General features: G+C 31.0%; 3 protein-coding genes and 1 non-coding gene across 4 annotated transcripts; 2 read left to right on the plus strand and 2 right to left on the minus strand.

Annotated features, from left to right (window-relative positions):
* The first annotated feature begins 4,182 nt into the window (after window positions 1-4,182).
* LOC149054438 (uncharacterized) lies at window positions 4,183-4,845 on the plus strand. Its single transcript, XM_089229984.1, has one exon. It carries the CDS (start codon window positions 4,183-4,185, stop codon window positions 4,843-4,845), a length of 663 nt encoding a protein of 220 aa, XP_089086110.1.
* Window positions 4,846-6,171: 1,326 nt separating this feature from the next.
* Window positions 6,172-9,698, minus strand: LOC149054439 (uncharacterized). Its single transcript, XM_089230005.1, has 9 exons — window positions 9,303-9,698; window positions 8,828-9,032; window positions 8,510-8,760; window positions 8,190-8,310; window positions 7,880-8,094; window positions 7,534-7,743; window positions 7,171-7,366; window positions 6,630-7,030; window positions 6,172-6,297 (listed from the first exon to the last, which is right to left on the minus strand). The coding sequence occupies exons 1-9, from the start codon at window positions 9,519-9,521 to the stop codon at window positions 6,172-6,174; spliced, it is 1,944 nt and encodes a 647-aa protein (XP_089086131.1). The 5' UTR covers window positions 9,522-9,698.
* A 2,933-nt stretch (window positions 9,699-12,631) lies between these two features.
* Window positions 12,632-12,732, plus strand: LOC149054440 (U6 spliceosomal RNA). The gene has a single exon (XR_016192266.1). It is a non-coding gene; the product is annotated as a U6 spliceosomal RNA (small nuclear RNA).
* A 419-nt stretch (window positions 12,733-13,151) lies between these two features.
* Window positions 13,152-14,871, minus strand: LOC107172680 (uncharacterized). Its single transcript, XM_089230033.1, has 2 exons — window positions 13,344-14,871; window positions 13,152-13,273 (listed from the first exon to the last, which is right to left on the minus strand). The coding sequence occupies exons 1-2, from the start codon at window positions 14,869-14,871 to the stop codon at window positions 13,152-13,154; spliced, it is 1,650 nt and encodes a 549-aa protein (XP_089086159.1).
* Window positions 14,872-16,564: the final 1,693 nt, after the last annotated feature.

Genomic DNA, 16,564 nt, shown 5'->3' on the forward strand with positions numbered 1-16,564 from the left:
CGAAATATTCGTTAGCAATACCTCTTGAAAATCATACAGCAAATAATGTAGCGAGAGCTTTCGTAGAAGGATTTGTTTGTGTCCACGGTCTTCCAGAGACAATTTTGACAGATCAGGGTACAGATTTTCTTTGTAAAATTTTCGCGGAAGTATGCAAATTATTAAAAATAAATAAAATAAATTCGAGTCCTTACCATCCACAAACAAACGGTAGTTTAGAACGATCACATAGAACACTAGCCGAATATCTAAGACATTACGTAGATAAAGATTTAAAAAACTGGGATAAATTATTACCATACGCATTGTTTGTATATAACACAACGGAACACACGGCGACAAATTATCAGCCATATGCGTTAGTATACGGGAGAGAAATCGATATACCAGTTAAATTAAAGTGTAATCCGGAACCTAGATATAATTATGACGACTATATTTACGATTTAAAATACAAAATGCAATTGTCACACCAAGTTGCTAGGGAAAGATTAATTAATAGGAAAATAAAATCAAAAAAACAATACGATAAAAAAGAGCATAACGAAAATGATAACGTAAAAGATTTAATATTGCTTAAAGATAATACACAAAAAAATAAATTAAGTCCTTTATGGAAGGGACCATATGAAGTTTTAGACGTATTAGACACGGAAAATATAATTATTTTACGAAACAGAAAACAAGTGACGGTACACAAAAATGATGTAAAGAAATATTACGATAATAATGAGCAAATATAAATATATAAATTTAAGATAAATAGGATTAAGTAAGATATAAAATATAAAAATAAAATAAAAACATATATTAATAATAAAATGATAATTATGGTATAAATAGTTCCGATTAAATTAGGTACATTAGATTAGAAATTAAGAATGTAGATAGAATATTTAAGTAAAATTTTTTTTTAACGAAATTTAATAACATTATAGGCAAGATATAATAAAGACAATTGTGGTGTATGACACCCAGACAACGAGTGAGGTGATCAGATTTGACAACAATTCATGGGAAGCACCAGAATATGTATTAAAACTAATCGAGCGAGCCGAAGGTCGACTTGTCACGGTGCCATTGACGAAAAAAGGGAAATTAGTAAGAGAAATGGAGATATACAGGTATGAAGAACAAGAACCTTTTAGGAGGCGAACACCATATACAATGGAAAACGCTCACAACGAAATATGTTGGGAACAACATGAATCAGGAAATTCGCGTATGTGGGAATATTGTAAATGCATTTTGGAGGAGATTAGGGTAGAAAACCCAAAAATTAGAATTGTATCAGAAACACCTATGACATACGACATCAGGGAAGCACCATTGTCTATTAGAAATATTGAAAAACCAGTAGGGGTGGCAACTATAATTTATAGAGAGATCATACCACCAAGGTTGTCAGGGAATGAGACAACAGACGAATTAAAACAATATGTAGAATTAGCAATTAGGGTAGAAAGAGAATTTGCTAAAAATAATAACAATATTAGAATAAGTGAATGGAATAAATTCCACATGGGATGTTTCTTTAGAATTAGAAATAGACAGGATAGTATTAGACGCAATAGGAATAGAAATAACTAAAATAGTAAAAATAATTATAAAGTATAATAATCTAAACGTGTAATAGTCATTAAATTAGGGGTAAATAATAGAATAATAAAAAGTGAAAAAAATAATTGTATGTAAAAAACGTGATTAACTAATTGCATATCTGTGTCAACAGAGAAAAGAAAAAGAAGCCGGTGGGTGTTGCGACTATATTCTATTGGAACGAGCAACCACCGACACTAAAAGGAGATGAGACGATAGAGCAATTAGTTATTTACGAAAAAATGGCGAATTCAGCACTTAAAAGTTTCAATGAGACTAGAGAGAGGGCATGGATTTGGCCAAATGGTGATAAATGGATAAAATTTTCTTTTGAATGTAATAGTAAAATATCTTATTTAAGGCAACCAGAACCAAGAGGAGAATACATGGGGTATTTTATATAGATTTATATAATTAATATATGAATATATTATTTTAGGTTTCTTTTATTAACAACCATTCAAGGACAACTACCGTACACGGTGGAGGAATTTAAAAATCAAACACTAATGTACTGCGAAAACAGTGGATCAATAAGGGTAACGGGGGCGTCATGGGAAATTATTACATATGTACCTTTGAAAAATTATGATGATAGACATGATAAGTTGTACAGTGAAATTTATATTATGAATAACCACTGTAAGGAAAAACTAACAGGATACGAAATATGCTCTAGGTTTGATAATATATTAAAAACAATGTTTCAAGAAATATCGGTTCAACGAGAACAAATGTATGAATCAATCGGTAGATATATAACAACAAATAAAGGGGAAACAACAACGAGCCCATATAGGAAAAAACGAGGATTGATAAATATAGTGGGGGCTAGAATGAAAACACTATTTGGAGTATGTGATAACGATTGTGCGAATGAGGCAACACAAGAAATAGAGAAAATAGAAAAGACAAATGAAAGAATGATACATATATTAAAAAACCAAATAACGGTAGTGAGATCAGCGATAACAGGTATAAGTGGTGCTTCAATTGAAATTAATAAATTATACAAAGAGTTGAGTGAAAAACAAAGTACATTACACGCAAAAATCGGAGAATTAGTAAATGTTACACATACGTTAGAAACACTAATATTATCTGATAGAATACATAGTATTTTTACAGCATTATTAACTCAGTATTCTTACGAAACAACAACAATAAGCGCGATAATTACAGCAGCTAGGACAGGAATACTGCATCCAAGTTTAATAACACCACGAGAATTATCAAAACATCTAACAGAAATCAAATTAAAACTACCTATAAATTTAAATTTGCCAATGGGCACGGACCCAAGTGAAATTTACGAACTAAGTAAAATAACAAAAATGGCAGTATTTTATAGCGGGGATAATATTGCGTTTGTAATAAAAATACCTTTAGTAACCGAATTGGAACTAACACTATACAAAATATTACCAATACCTCACCCAATAGAAATAAAAACTAACGGAATAATCGATACAAAGCATAGTATAATTATTAAACCAGAATTTCAATATGTAGGCATTACCAAAAATCGTAAACAGGTCACTACGTTCACGGAAACACAGTTACTGCAATGTACCGAAACAGAACTTTTTACTATTTGTCCTGAATTTCAACCTATTCAACACGAATCAGTTAAGCAACCATGCGAAATTTCATTATTTAAAAATCCAGACACACTACCGAGTAGTTGTGAAACAGGAATAGTGATATTATCGAAAAACGTTTTTCATAAATTAAAATATGTAAATGTATGGATATACAAAACGAACGGGGAAACTTTAACAATTGCTTGTCAAGGGATAAACGAACCATATATAGTTAAAATTAAAAATCAAGGGTTAATTAAATTAAACCAAAATTGTAGAGCTTATGGTGAAAACATTATTTTAAATCCTACTAGAGACATAAGATCAAAATATTATGTTAATTTCATACCACAGATAGGTGCGGGAAAGTTAACATTCGAGATACCTGATAAAATAAAAAACCTACCAGACATGAAATTTACTTATGACACAAATAAATTAGATAGCGTGCATACCATGGCTAAATCGTTAAATGAAGTCGAAGGGTTGATAGACGAAGAAATTTTAAGACAATCAGGTCACGAAGTAAATGACAATAAATATTTGTATTTAATATATATAACGATCGGATCAGTACTATTTTCTATGATGTTAATATTATTCATATATTTAACATATAAATGTAGATGGGGTAATTGGGAAACATATAGACAATCACGTTACAGAACAGATAGAGAACCAAGAAATAACAGTAAATTCTATATGGAAACACCATGTGCAGAAATAAAGGAACATACAAATGTGAGTCCACTTATGGAAAATAAAAAAGTAAAAAACGATCCACCAATGATAAAATGTTAAATATCAGTAGAAGAAATAATACCTAAGTAAAAATAATAATAATAAATTTAGAATTATAAAACCAAAATATAGATTAAGTAAATAATAACTAGAATATAAGCCATTATTTTATGAAACATAATTATTAAATTTAAAATTTAAAATAACTTATATAGAGAAACTTTATTGTAACAGAAAAAGGTCACACAAGTTCGTGATAATGGACTTTGAGTTTTCAATGGTGAATAGGACAAGTATGGTGTTGATATCAGGAGCGATATCAAACAGTTTGGACAAGTGTAAGGTACGCAAACTTGAAGGGAGACCACTCCTCTTGCCACTTCATGACGAAATACGACCAATGAAAAATCATGAACTACTGTTGGCCAAGAAGGAGATAAAAAGAATATTTAAATGCAAAGAAGTACTGCAAAAAGCTTGCCTAGAACAACTAGACAAAAGTTTAAGATCAACTCTAAACAACCTAAGTCCGTCATTTATTGAAAATTACATCACAAAAGGAGACACAACTAGTGTAGTAGTATTTTGGAACGGAAATTCGGATTTAAACGTCTTAAAAAGATTAGACATAAACAGATTCCCAGTATTAAACATAACGTGTTATGACACTAAATTCAATGGCACTTTTACCATATTATTAGAAAACTTAAATACAAAAAGGACAATCTTCGAGTACGAAATAGGTACATTCAAAAAAACAGGAAGACTATTGAATTTAGAGGAAACACACGGGATGGTTTGTAATAAAAAACATAGATTAACATATGCTCACGATCCGAGAACTGATGTAAAATTGACAAAATGTATTTTTGATTTTATGGTAAGGAAAGTGACATACGATAATCTAATAAGACATTTTTAAAAAAAAAAAAAAAAAATACTACTACAAAAGTTAATAAATATTAATATAAAGTTTAGTTTAGATTAATTTTAAAAAATGAATTTAAATATATATAAAATTTAAATTTTTTTTAATAAGTATAAGTAATTTAGTAAAATCATTAAATATAATGTTTAAATGTCTGCTATAAAAGAGAATATTAGTACAGTCATTACGAATTATGAGAATTCTAACAGAGATCTTATAATCAGAATGGATCTGTGTTTGATTCTTGTAATTTAACTTGGGCATATATCTACACGAAAGAGTAACAGAGACAGTTGAACAATTAGAAGTCTGATTATGAATTTTAAATATTTGAATAATAATAGTTGTGACTTCTAGTGGTTCACATGTTAAAAATACTATATAAAAATACATAAAATAATTATAATCTGAACTACACGATAAAGATAAAATCACAACGGTAATTAAAAATCAAAATAATAACAATCGATTCGAACACCATGTTCGTCTTGAAAAACTTTTTTTTACATATAAGTTTTTGAGTCGCGCATCAAAGATTGAATGGATGATAATCCACTAAAATAAACACTAGTTTATAAATAAAGTAAATAAACAAAATGACAAATATAGATATAAGAAATTTAATAATGAATTTAATAATGATAATGATAAAGAACTCTTTAAGTAAATAACATAGAAATAATAAAGTGGTGAGGGATGATATTAGACATAAGATATTCATATTATATTAATCAATTAATTATAAAAAAAAAAAAAATGTATTATTTAATCACTTTATATTCACATAGAAATAAGAAAATATATGGGAATGATAAATTTTAATGTAATTATATGGGATTATGGGAATTAATCAGGGCTTGAAACCGCTCCCGAGAAAATGGGTTACCGGGTCCAGTAGGACCCGGAAAATTTTTCAAAACCGGTTACCGGTTTTCGGGGTTTTTAGAATTGGTGGTAATTGATTACCGGTTACCAAAATGATCTCCAAAAATGTGGTTACCGGTAATCGGTTTGGAAGCGGTTTTAATTCTACAAGATTACCGGTAACCACTCTGAAACCGGTTTTTTTTTTATAGTCGATTTTATTTTATTCAACATAACAAACCATTTTCGAAACTATTTATGCATGTAAATGTTGTTGTGATGTGACTATGTGAGCGTGTGATTGTAGGTAAGAAGAGGCATAAAACAAAAGAAAATACTACATAATAAATAATTACATAAGTAGTACTTATAATTTATATATTTTTTTTTCTTTAAGATACATAAAAATAGTAAAAACTTAAAAATATAAAATTAATAATAACAATTAAATACATATTAAATTTCCATACCCATCTTATTTGCTCTTATGATCATGATTTCGTTGAGCAAATCAGATGATAATGATGATCTTAGGTCACTACATATAAATTTGAGTCCAGAAAATGTACGTTCTACAATTACCTATAACAGTTCAATAATGAATATTAATTAATATTTAATTATACAGCTAAATGCCTAGGTACTAATAATTACCTACTTAGTACCTACTTTTACATGGTGACATTAAAATGGTTTTTAATCCAGATATTTGTTTTATTTTTTCTAGTAAGATATAAAATTGAAATTAAAATTTACTAACCAATGGTATTAATTGGCTTTATTCAGTAATATTGTGTTATTTATAATTTATTTTTTATTTACTTTTTTGAACAATAAGCACAAATATGATAAGTAAAAAATATAAGAGACACTTTCTATTAATTTATAAATTACTATTACAATTTAAATATTACCTGAGTACTTGGGACAGCTATTAATACTTGAGCTAATTTGAACAATTCAGGTCTCTGTAGTTTATTTTCCATCCAGAATTTTTGAACACACTGATTATGATGAAGTCTTGAAACATTATCAAACTCTTCTATCAATATACGAATTGAGCGACGCCCCACAGAAGTAGTTACTGATTCTATATTACTGCTGTTTTGGGTTTGTAAAAAAATTTCTAAATCATCCATTTCATTATCACTGTTTTCATCCCTTTGCACTAGTGTTTCAACTACATCACATTGACTTGATTGAACATTAGCTTCCACCTCTAAAATTATATCCCAAGTTTTTACCAAATGATCTTTTGCTGTTTTTTTTTGGTCTGCATCCAGTATACATTGAAATCGAGGATCCAAATAAGTCACTAAATGCACATAAGTTGCTTAAATTAATATAGTTAAAACTTTACATTTACATGGCCGTCCATGGGTAAACAATAGCATTTAATACATTTATTCATTTTAGATAAAGTAGTGGTCGCTAGTAATAATTTATAAGGATTACCTGCTGCAAATGTAGGATTAGCAAATAATAATATTTGTCTTTGTTCCATAGAATTCTGTAGCGCTTTAGATAAAATTGAATTCTTTTTTTTTAATTTTGCAATGACATTCCACCAAATGGCAAAAAAATCACTCAATGTTATATCTTCCTTTTGTAATTGGACAAGTCCTATTTTAGCTGGTTTCAACGTATCAGCCTAAAAAAGCATTATTTAAATATTAAAAATAATAAGAAAATAATTAAATAATAATCAATCAAAACGTAATATAATATAACTTATAAGTTTTTATTTAACCTACTCTATTTAAATATTCTATTAAGTTTTAAATTTAGCAATATTTTATTATAAAGAATAATTTGTACCATTTCTTCAATTTTATTCCAATTTGGAATGGATATTAGTAGTTCTGGCATTGTTTCTTGGAATTCAAGACAAAAATCTTTTAGCTCACATAATCTTAAAAGCATATCGTACACTGATGACCAACGAGTTTCTATGTCACGAATAGCAAATTTTTTATTCTGTCTTTTCAGAAGTGTAGCAAAAGTTGGTGTACGTAATTTTTTAACAACCTAGAATATTTCAAGTTAAAATTACCAAAAAAATAGAATATGATTAGTTAAATGGTTGGTTTACATTTAAATTAATATACTGATGAAATAAATATTAAAATAAATTTTAAACTTATTATTAATTAACATTGTTTACCGCTCTAGCGCGTGCTAAGACATTTTGAACACTTGTAGTTTTTAAAGCTTGTTCTATTGCTAAATTCAAACTGTGAGCTGCACATCTAATTTTAGATGTAGTCGGTAAAGAATTTACAGCATTTTCTATATCATTTTCGAATTGTGTTAAATTATTGTCTGTATTTTCTATCTGTAAATTTAACCCTGTATCTGTATCACTTTCTTCTAAAACAAAAAAAGACAAAAAGTAATTAATCATTTTAAAAATTGATAATTAATAAATAAAAAATTTAAAAGTAAATTATAAATTCAAAATTGTTAGGTACCTATTTCTTCTTCAGTACTTATATTTAAGAGATCTGTAATTTTCAGCATGTTCGGAGCGTTATCACTTGTTATTGAAAACAATTGTTTCTTTTTCAGTTTATATTTACTCATGACTTCAAGAATCTTATAAAAATTTAAAATTAACAATAATTAAAAACAATATTTATGCAAACATTAGATACACTATTGCCTATAATTTAAAAATATGATTTATCATAATATACATATTTTATAATATTTAATATTATGTACCTAGGTATCTTAAAATTGGTTTATAGTAAAATATTAAAACTGAAATTTACTATGATAATTGATGGCTTACAGTGTCTTTTAAGTAGGCAGCATTATGACATTCAGTAAGTTCAAATATAGAAAGAGTTTTGATTTGTAAATCCATTGTATTTTCAAGCATGTATTGAACATTTATTCCCAAAAACGATTTATTATGCCGTGTAACACCATCTACTTTTAGTGATACCAGTTTATTATTCATATCTTGAGTGATGGTTGAAATAATATTTGAAGCAGTATCGGAAATATGTTTTTTTATATTATGTTCGTTAATACAATTGGCTAATAATAAATAAATAAAATAAAGTTTGAAATTATTATTGTTTATTGTATAATAATTGATTCCTACCTTGAGATCCGAGACCAACTAATATTGGATCTATAATGTTTCTAAAACCAGAGTCTTTCATCATGGTTAAAGGCCGTCCATTCATGGTCACTAACTCTACACAGGCTGTTAGCAATATTTTTTCAGACATATTTATTGTAATGCACTGTTTTTTCATAAAATTTGTCATCAACATTTGTTTTCCACTGCAGTTTCCAGATTTCCTCTGGAAAATTGTAAATAAAATAAAATCATAAAAATGAATTGGACAAAAACGCAAGTATAAATAAATAATCCCTCTATTATAGAAAAGTGAGCGAAGTGAGCAAGGGGCCGATTAAATAATAATAATATTATAATATTATATAATATAGTTAATACTTAATAGTTATATTAGTTAAGTTTTAAAATAATTTAATATTTTAATATTTAAATTTTAAATTTGATAGTTTATACTATAAATCTTTTTAAAATTCTAATATAGCTAGGTACTTACTTTTTCTGCCGAGTTTTGAATACTGGTATCCAATGTATTATTATTAGATTTAGCATTTTGGAGTTCAACGTATTGAGTTTTATGATATGCGAAAATGTGTTTTTCGAGATTCGATCCATGTTTTCCTTTAAGGCTCGCTGTGCAGTTTTCAACATCACATTTGGCAATATTTGTTAATTTGTCATATTTAAAAAACATTTCTAAGACAGGATTTTTCATCTTGAAAGCGCACAATTTACTAATAAAGGTAAGTTTTAAATAAACAGTCACACTTGCCAAGAATAAACTTACTGTTAACTGATAAATATTAAGTAGGAACTGGGAGTCACGATTTAAACAAGATTAAAATCTATTTTATCATAGATAGTGTGGCGTACTGGCGAACCTCCACAATATTGTGACAATTTTGTTATTAAAATTACTATTATCAGTATTATCAGTTATTACTTATTAGTTATTAGTGTTATTACATTGCAATGGAATAGTTGACGGGCGAATACGCACAGTAATAGGAAATTAGTAATTTACCCAGTTTAATGCGTTATTATTACGAAGTAAGAATAAATATGTCAACAGTCGATGATTATTAACTCATAAGTTATAACATACATAATATAATATAGCTGGTAGTATATCGTACATAAGTTATAATTAAATATAATTTATAAATGTATAATATTACATATATGTATCAGCCTGCATTTCGATGATGATTCTACCAGCGGTCTCAGCCAAGAACAATGTGTATACTGAGAATCTACCCGCATTGTTTGTGCGCCGATACTATTTCGCGTTCGAACACGCAATGGTTATTTTTGTTTTGGTGTTTTTACATTTTTATATTTACTTCGTGGTTATATTTAAAAAAAAATTATTTTAACGTTAATTGATTTTGACTTTTGAGATTTACGGTTTTGATTAATTAACCGGTTCTAAAAATATACGGTTACCGTTATAGATTTCCCTCTTTATCGAATAACGTGATAACCGGTAATTGATAACCACTTCTCAAAATTGAAACACGAGAACCGGGAAGCGGATACCAGTCCAAAAAGTAGTCATGGTAACCGGTTACCGGGAAAAATCGGTTACCGGTTTCAAGCCCTGGAATTAATATTATATAAAAGGGTGAGTAACACTTAATATAAAAACTAACACTAACCAAATATACTAACATATTAAAGGAAATATATATATATGGAATACTAACTATATATTTTAATGTAATAACTAAATCATAGACTTATTGTAATACGAAAATATATATTTTATTGTACTAATAAAAATACTATTGTAATCAAAAAACATGAAATGTAATAATATATAATTGTAAATGCTTTATGCATATGTAATATTGAATGTAAAACATAAAATATGAAATTAATGAAAATTGTATTGTAAACAAGTTGTTTGAACTTGTGAAAATATTAATGTAAAATAACTATATTGTGCACAGATTGATTGATTTCTGTCTTTAAAAACATAAATCAATTTTTTAGAGGGGAGGTGCTATGGACTAGCGTCCCGCATTGTCTAGTTCACGGTCAACTAGGTACCAGCCGAACCAAGATAGGGTAGGGTGCGACCAACTTTGTAATTATAAGAGAGAAAGCATTTCGTGGAAATCATTAACGTTAGGGCAACACGAAATCATGTGGTTAGACGACTATGAAAGATCGTTGATAGGTGTGCACAGGATGTGGGGTTATGCATCATTACAAAAGTTACAAGAAACAATGTCATAAAGTAATATTATAATGTATATTTTTTCATAATAATAATGATAATAATAATATAAATTATCGAAGTCTGTAGCCGCATGGGATACGCATTTAGCTCGTACGTGGGCGAGTGGCATTTCCGTCAATCTAGATAACTTTACCACATCCGTGAGAACAGCGACAAGAGCGAGTAGACTATGGGGAGTAGAGGGTAGCACTATATAAGAGACCCCGAAACGGCCTGTATTCAGACGCGACTTGACCAGACTAGCCAGAGCACCTTCACGCCAGTCTGTTGTTTAATTTAATTCATTGGACTTAGAAAATTTCTTATAAACAATATTCTGAACTTAGAAAATATTCGAATCAAACCGAATTTATTCTATCATTCAGAATACTTAACTTACATACAGCTTTCTTGTTATAAATAAATATATGTTTTATCACAATAAATAACCAATTAATCTAATTAAGAAGAATTCTACGTTGTGTAATTAACTCAAGAGTCACCTTCCAAACATCATCCTTGACTACTGATACCTGTAGGCGACGTGATCACTACATCTGGCGCAGTCGAGTACGGAACCCTAAGAAGAACATAAAAAAAAATTCAAGAGGAGAAAAAGCAGAATTTTTCGCAAAAAATAAATTTTTTCGAAAATTTTGAAAAATTCCACAACTTCGAGTCAAGAATTTCACGGAGGCAGTTCGACAGAATCACCGTTGGGGAACTGATCACTTTCCAACAACTCCGAGGGTCAAAAGAATCTACGTAGAGGTCAACAGTCGATAGCGCAGGAAAATCAGCTTCAGTCAAGATGAACCAAAATACGAAGACGACAGTATTGTGAGTTATAATTTTTGTGTAGTATTTAAGAGAATGTTTTTGTAAGCTTTGTGGGGTCGCGTCTCCTTTAGATTTTTTAGGATCTATCGTATAAAACACTTTTGGTGTGTGCACCTACACCACCATTAGAACATTAAATTCATAAATATATACGTTTAATGAATATTATAATATAATAAAATAAACAGGCAAAAAAAAAAAAAAAACCTAGGTAAAATAAAATGAAAAGATAACGTTATAACGAGAAATAATTTAATGAGAAATAATTGAGTATTGATAAATGAAAATAAGTGAATTGATAATTTTGAAGAATATTAAAAGATATATATATATATAAATAATTGAGATTTTTAGTAAGGCAAGAAATAAGACCTTAGATTATAAAGTAATTGGGATATTGATAATTGTGATTTTTTGAGAAGGCAAGAGGTAAGACCTTATGATATATAGTAATTGAAATAAATAATAGTGATTTTTTTGGAAGGCAAGATGTAAGACCTTATATGTTGATAATTGAGAATTAATTTGGAATTTCAGAAAAGGCGAGAAAATAAGTCCTTAGTTTTATGAATAAATATTGAGAATAATTATGAGATTTTGTTGAAAAAGATATATATAATGTGTGCGCGCACAGTTTATTGAGAATAGATATTGAATATATAGTAAAAAGGAAATTATAGAAAAATGATGAATAAATGATAAATGATATATGATAAATGATAAATGATAAATGGTAAATGAATAATTGAAGTATAGAGAAAATACTTGCTTCGGCAGTACATATACTAAAATTGGAACGATACAGAGAAGATTAGCATGGCCCCTGCGCAAGTCCTACCTCTAAGTATTCTTGCATAAACTTTATATATTCTGTGCGTAAGTACGGATCCTTTTGTATTCGTCTTTCCACACTCATAAAGCGTGATGTCGCCATTGTTACACTGTCTCCTAATTTGTCAGCATTTGCTTTGATTGGTAATCGAAGAACGAATCGGCCATCATCATTGCGGATTGCAGTTTTTTGGAAATGTAAGACAACTTCCTTTTCTTCTAAGATCCTGAGATTTGGTTTCGACAGTCGCCCATAAACCGTATCGTCCTCTAAGTGTAGAGCCTTCCAATCAGTTTCAAGAGAAGCACCAACGGAATTAATACCAACTAAGCATGTGGAATGCAGTTCACCTGTAACAATCCAGCCAAACTGACTGTCATGTAACCATAATGCTTCCAAATTTAGAGATCTTCGTTCCATTCTTAAGATGTCAAAGAAAATGCCACCACCTATAAGTAAATCAACTGGTCTTCTTTTATAGAACAATGGATCAGCGAGCCTTGGGTATAGGTCTTCCGGAATTGTCCATCCTCCTTCAGGTATGGGACAGGCAGATAAGTCAGAAACGATACTTGGTAGTACATAGCAAGTTAAGTCGACATTATAATCACTCGTTCTGGACTGAATCGTTAAGTCAATACAAGCTGCTGCTAGCACTTGATTAGCACCTATTCCACATATTGGAAGGGAACTTTTTCTTCCTGGTAATTGAAGTAGAGTTGTTAAATTCTTGGAGATGAAGTTTATCTGAGATCCGCTGTCAAGTACAGCCCTACATTCATGTAGCCTGCCACACTTGTCTCGTACATGAACAATAGCGGTCGCGAGAAAAACATGACCAGGTTGGGCTGCTGAGATGCGCGTAGCAGATGCGGATGTACTTGGTAATACTTGAGGAGCAGCCTCTTCCTGTCTACTAGGTTGAGTAGGAACATGATTGTCACTGTTCTGCTTTCTCCCCCTTTCAAGGTGTAGCAATGTGTTGTGTTTTCCCTTGCACTCGCGACAAGAATACAGCGATTTACACATATTAGATGTGTGTCTTGATGAAAGACAATTGAAACAGCGTCCTGCATTTCGGACAAACGTAAGTCTATCGGTTACTGACAGGTCCTTGAACTTATCGCAATAGAATAATCTGTGCATGCCGGGGCAACAAGGGCAAACTTCAGTCTCACTAGCAACAAACAGTGCCTTTTTCCCGGGTTGTGAAATATTTTTACTTGAAGCAGTAGCTGATGATCTCACCGGTTTGTTCTGAAGTGCATCCGAACCTTCTAGAGCTGTGCATCGACTTGCCAGGAATTTTTCTAATTCAGAGAACCTCGGTAAATCTGTGTTTCTCTGGTGCAATAGCCATCCCTGAGCAGAACTCTTGTCTAATCTAGAAGTAACGATTGTTATAAGCCACGCATCCCAGTGCTCAACGGGTTGATCCAATGCTCTGAGAGCTGCCACATGTGTTGTTACACAAGCAAATAAGTTCTGCAATGAGCTAGCTGGTGAATCGTCCATGTATGGACAGTTAAGAATAGAACGTACATGAGACTGAATCACCAGACTGCGGTTATCGTATCTCTGTTTTAGTAACTGAATCACTACCTCGTAGTTCCCGTCACATACTGGTGTCGAACGTACTAGATCAAGAGCAGGGCCATCTAAGCAGGAGCGCAGATAATAGAATTTTTGTGCGGCAGAGTATCCTTCATCTCGGTGTACCATAGCTTGAAAAATATCGAAAAACGATGACCAATCTTGTATATTTCCATTGAACCTTGGTAACGGAACTGGAGCGAGTTGCGTTCGGGTAGCGAGCGAGTTGTTTCCGAAGGACACATTATGTCCCGTAGTACTAGGTGCCTTTTCGTGATTTATTATCTCCTGTATTTGTGACCTGATTGCAAAATACTCACGTTCAAATATATCACGTTCAGCTTCAGATCCTTCCTGGTCATCAATTGCAATTAACTCGATTTGGCACTGAATTTCATCAAACTTACGATTGATTTGAGGAAGTTCTTCTTGTCTAAATTCGAGTAAAGAAACAGCTTGAACGGTAGGATCAAATTTATTTACGAAAGTATTAACACGAGTAAGTGCAGCTTTGATAGTTCCTCGTTTCCGCCTTAATTCAGATAACGATCTTTTTGTATCTTCTTCCAACGTCATACTGAAGCGTAGATGAAGGATAGACAAATGAGAAAAAAGTACTCCAGAGTAGTACCTATATTTATAGTTATATTATTTGAAACGTAATAGGCTATAATACTATTTAAGATGTCATAAACATAAATGCATATGTATACCTTTATGTACTAGGAAAAAATGAAAATTCAATTTTAAATAATAAATTGAGAACTGGTAGAATATTGATCTATAATTGATTCTAAATTTATTGATTGACGTTCCTAAATTAAGCACAATTATAGATCACGTCGAGGTCACCATATGTACGGGCCGGGAACGACACAATAATAGGCCGTGACGCCCGGTCACCAAATACTTCGCGCGCTACACTCACACACCGATCGACCTGTGTATGTGTGTATACGTGTATAGCAGTTCAATAGAGGTGGACGGGATCGCCGAGCAAGACTATTGAACGCTAGTGTGTGGTGGGTGTGTAGGTGTGTATATATGTGGTGTGTGGACTTAAAACTAAAATAAAAGGTAACACGGTTTTTGGTAACTAAGTTGCTGTAATATACAAATAATTTAAAATACACAAAATAATATAAAAATCACAGCAACAAAAAAGGTATAAAAAGATATAATAATATGGCCCTCTTGGCCCAACAGGTAAAAATGTAATAAATATAGGGTGCTGCTATGCGAGCCCTTATATGGAAACAAAATAATAATATGGGCCGCTATTAGAGCGGTATGCAAAATAATAATATAGAGCCGCTATTAGAGCGGTATACAAAATAATAATATAGGCCGCTATTAGAGCGGTATGCAAAATAATAATATAGAGCCGCTATTAGAGCGGTATACAAAATAATAATATAGAGCCGCTATTAGAGTGGTATACAAAATAATAATATAGAGCCGCTATTAGAGCGGTATACAAAATAATAATATATAAAGAAAAACTCACATAGTTGGCGGTGCTCGGCTGGCCAGCTGCTACCTATGCCTGGAATAAACAATAATTGACACACACACTATAATATAATAAAAAGAGTGGCAATTAGTGCACACAAATAAAATACAAATTTTTGGCTATTTGAGCCGTAACAATAATATATATATAATAAATTTGGCGCTTAGCGCCCGCACAACTAATACGCAAAAATAATGATTTCTGCACGCACACAACAATACGTGCTTCGTGTTGCACACCGGAATAGACTCACGGCCGGGCGGCCGTATTAAATGATAATCAGCAGCCGATCCGGCGGCGCGCGATAGCGCTCTTATCTGCATGTTATATAATAATTCACAATACAATTAACAAAAATAAACCAATACAAAAATAACAATTATAATATGTGACTGTGTTTGTGTGTGTGTGTGTCGATCGGTGTGGCGGCGTGAACAAATGATAATAATAATATAAATTATCGAAGTCTGTAGCCGCATGGGATACGCATTTAGCTCGTACGTGGGCGAGTGGCATTTCCGTCAATCTAGATAACTTTACTACATCCGTGAGAACAGCGACAAGAGCGAGTAGACTATGGGGAGTAGAGGGTAGCACTATATAAGAGACCCCGAAACGGCCTGTATTCAGACGCGACTTGACCAGACTAGCCAGAGCACCTTCACGCCAGTCTGTTGTTTAATTTAATTCATTGGACTTAGAAAATTTCTTATAAACAATATTCTGAACTTAGAAAATATTCGAATCAAACCGAAT

Source organism: Diuraphis noxia, unplaced genomic scaffold (assembly GCF_037042655.1).
Source record: "Diuraphis noxia isolate RWA-SAM2 unplaced genomic scaffold, SU_Dnox_SAM2 contig0006, whole genome shotgun sequence".
Lineage (NCBI taxonomy): Eukaryota > Metazoa > Arthropoda > Insecta > Hemiptera > Aphididae > Diuraphis > Diuraphis noxia.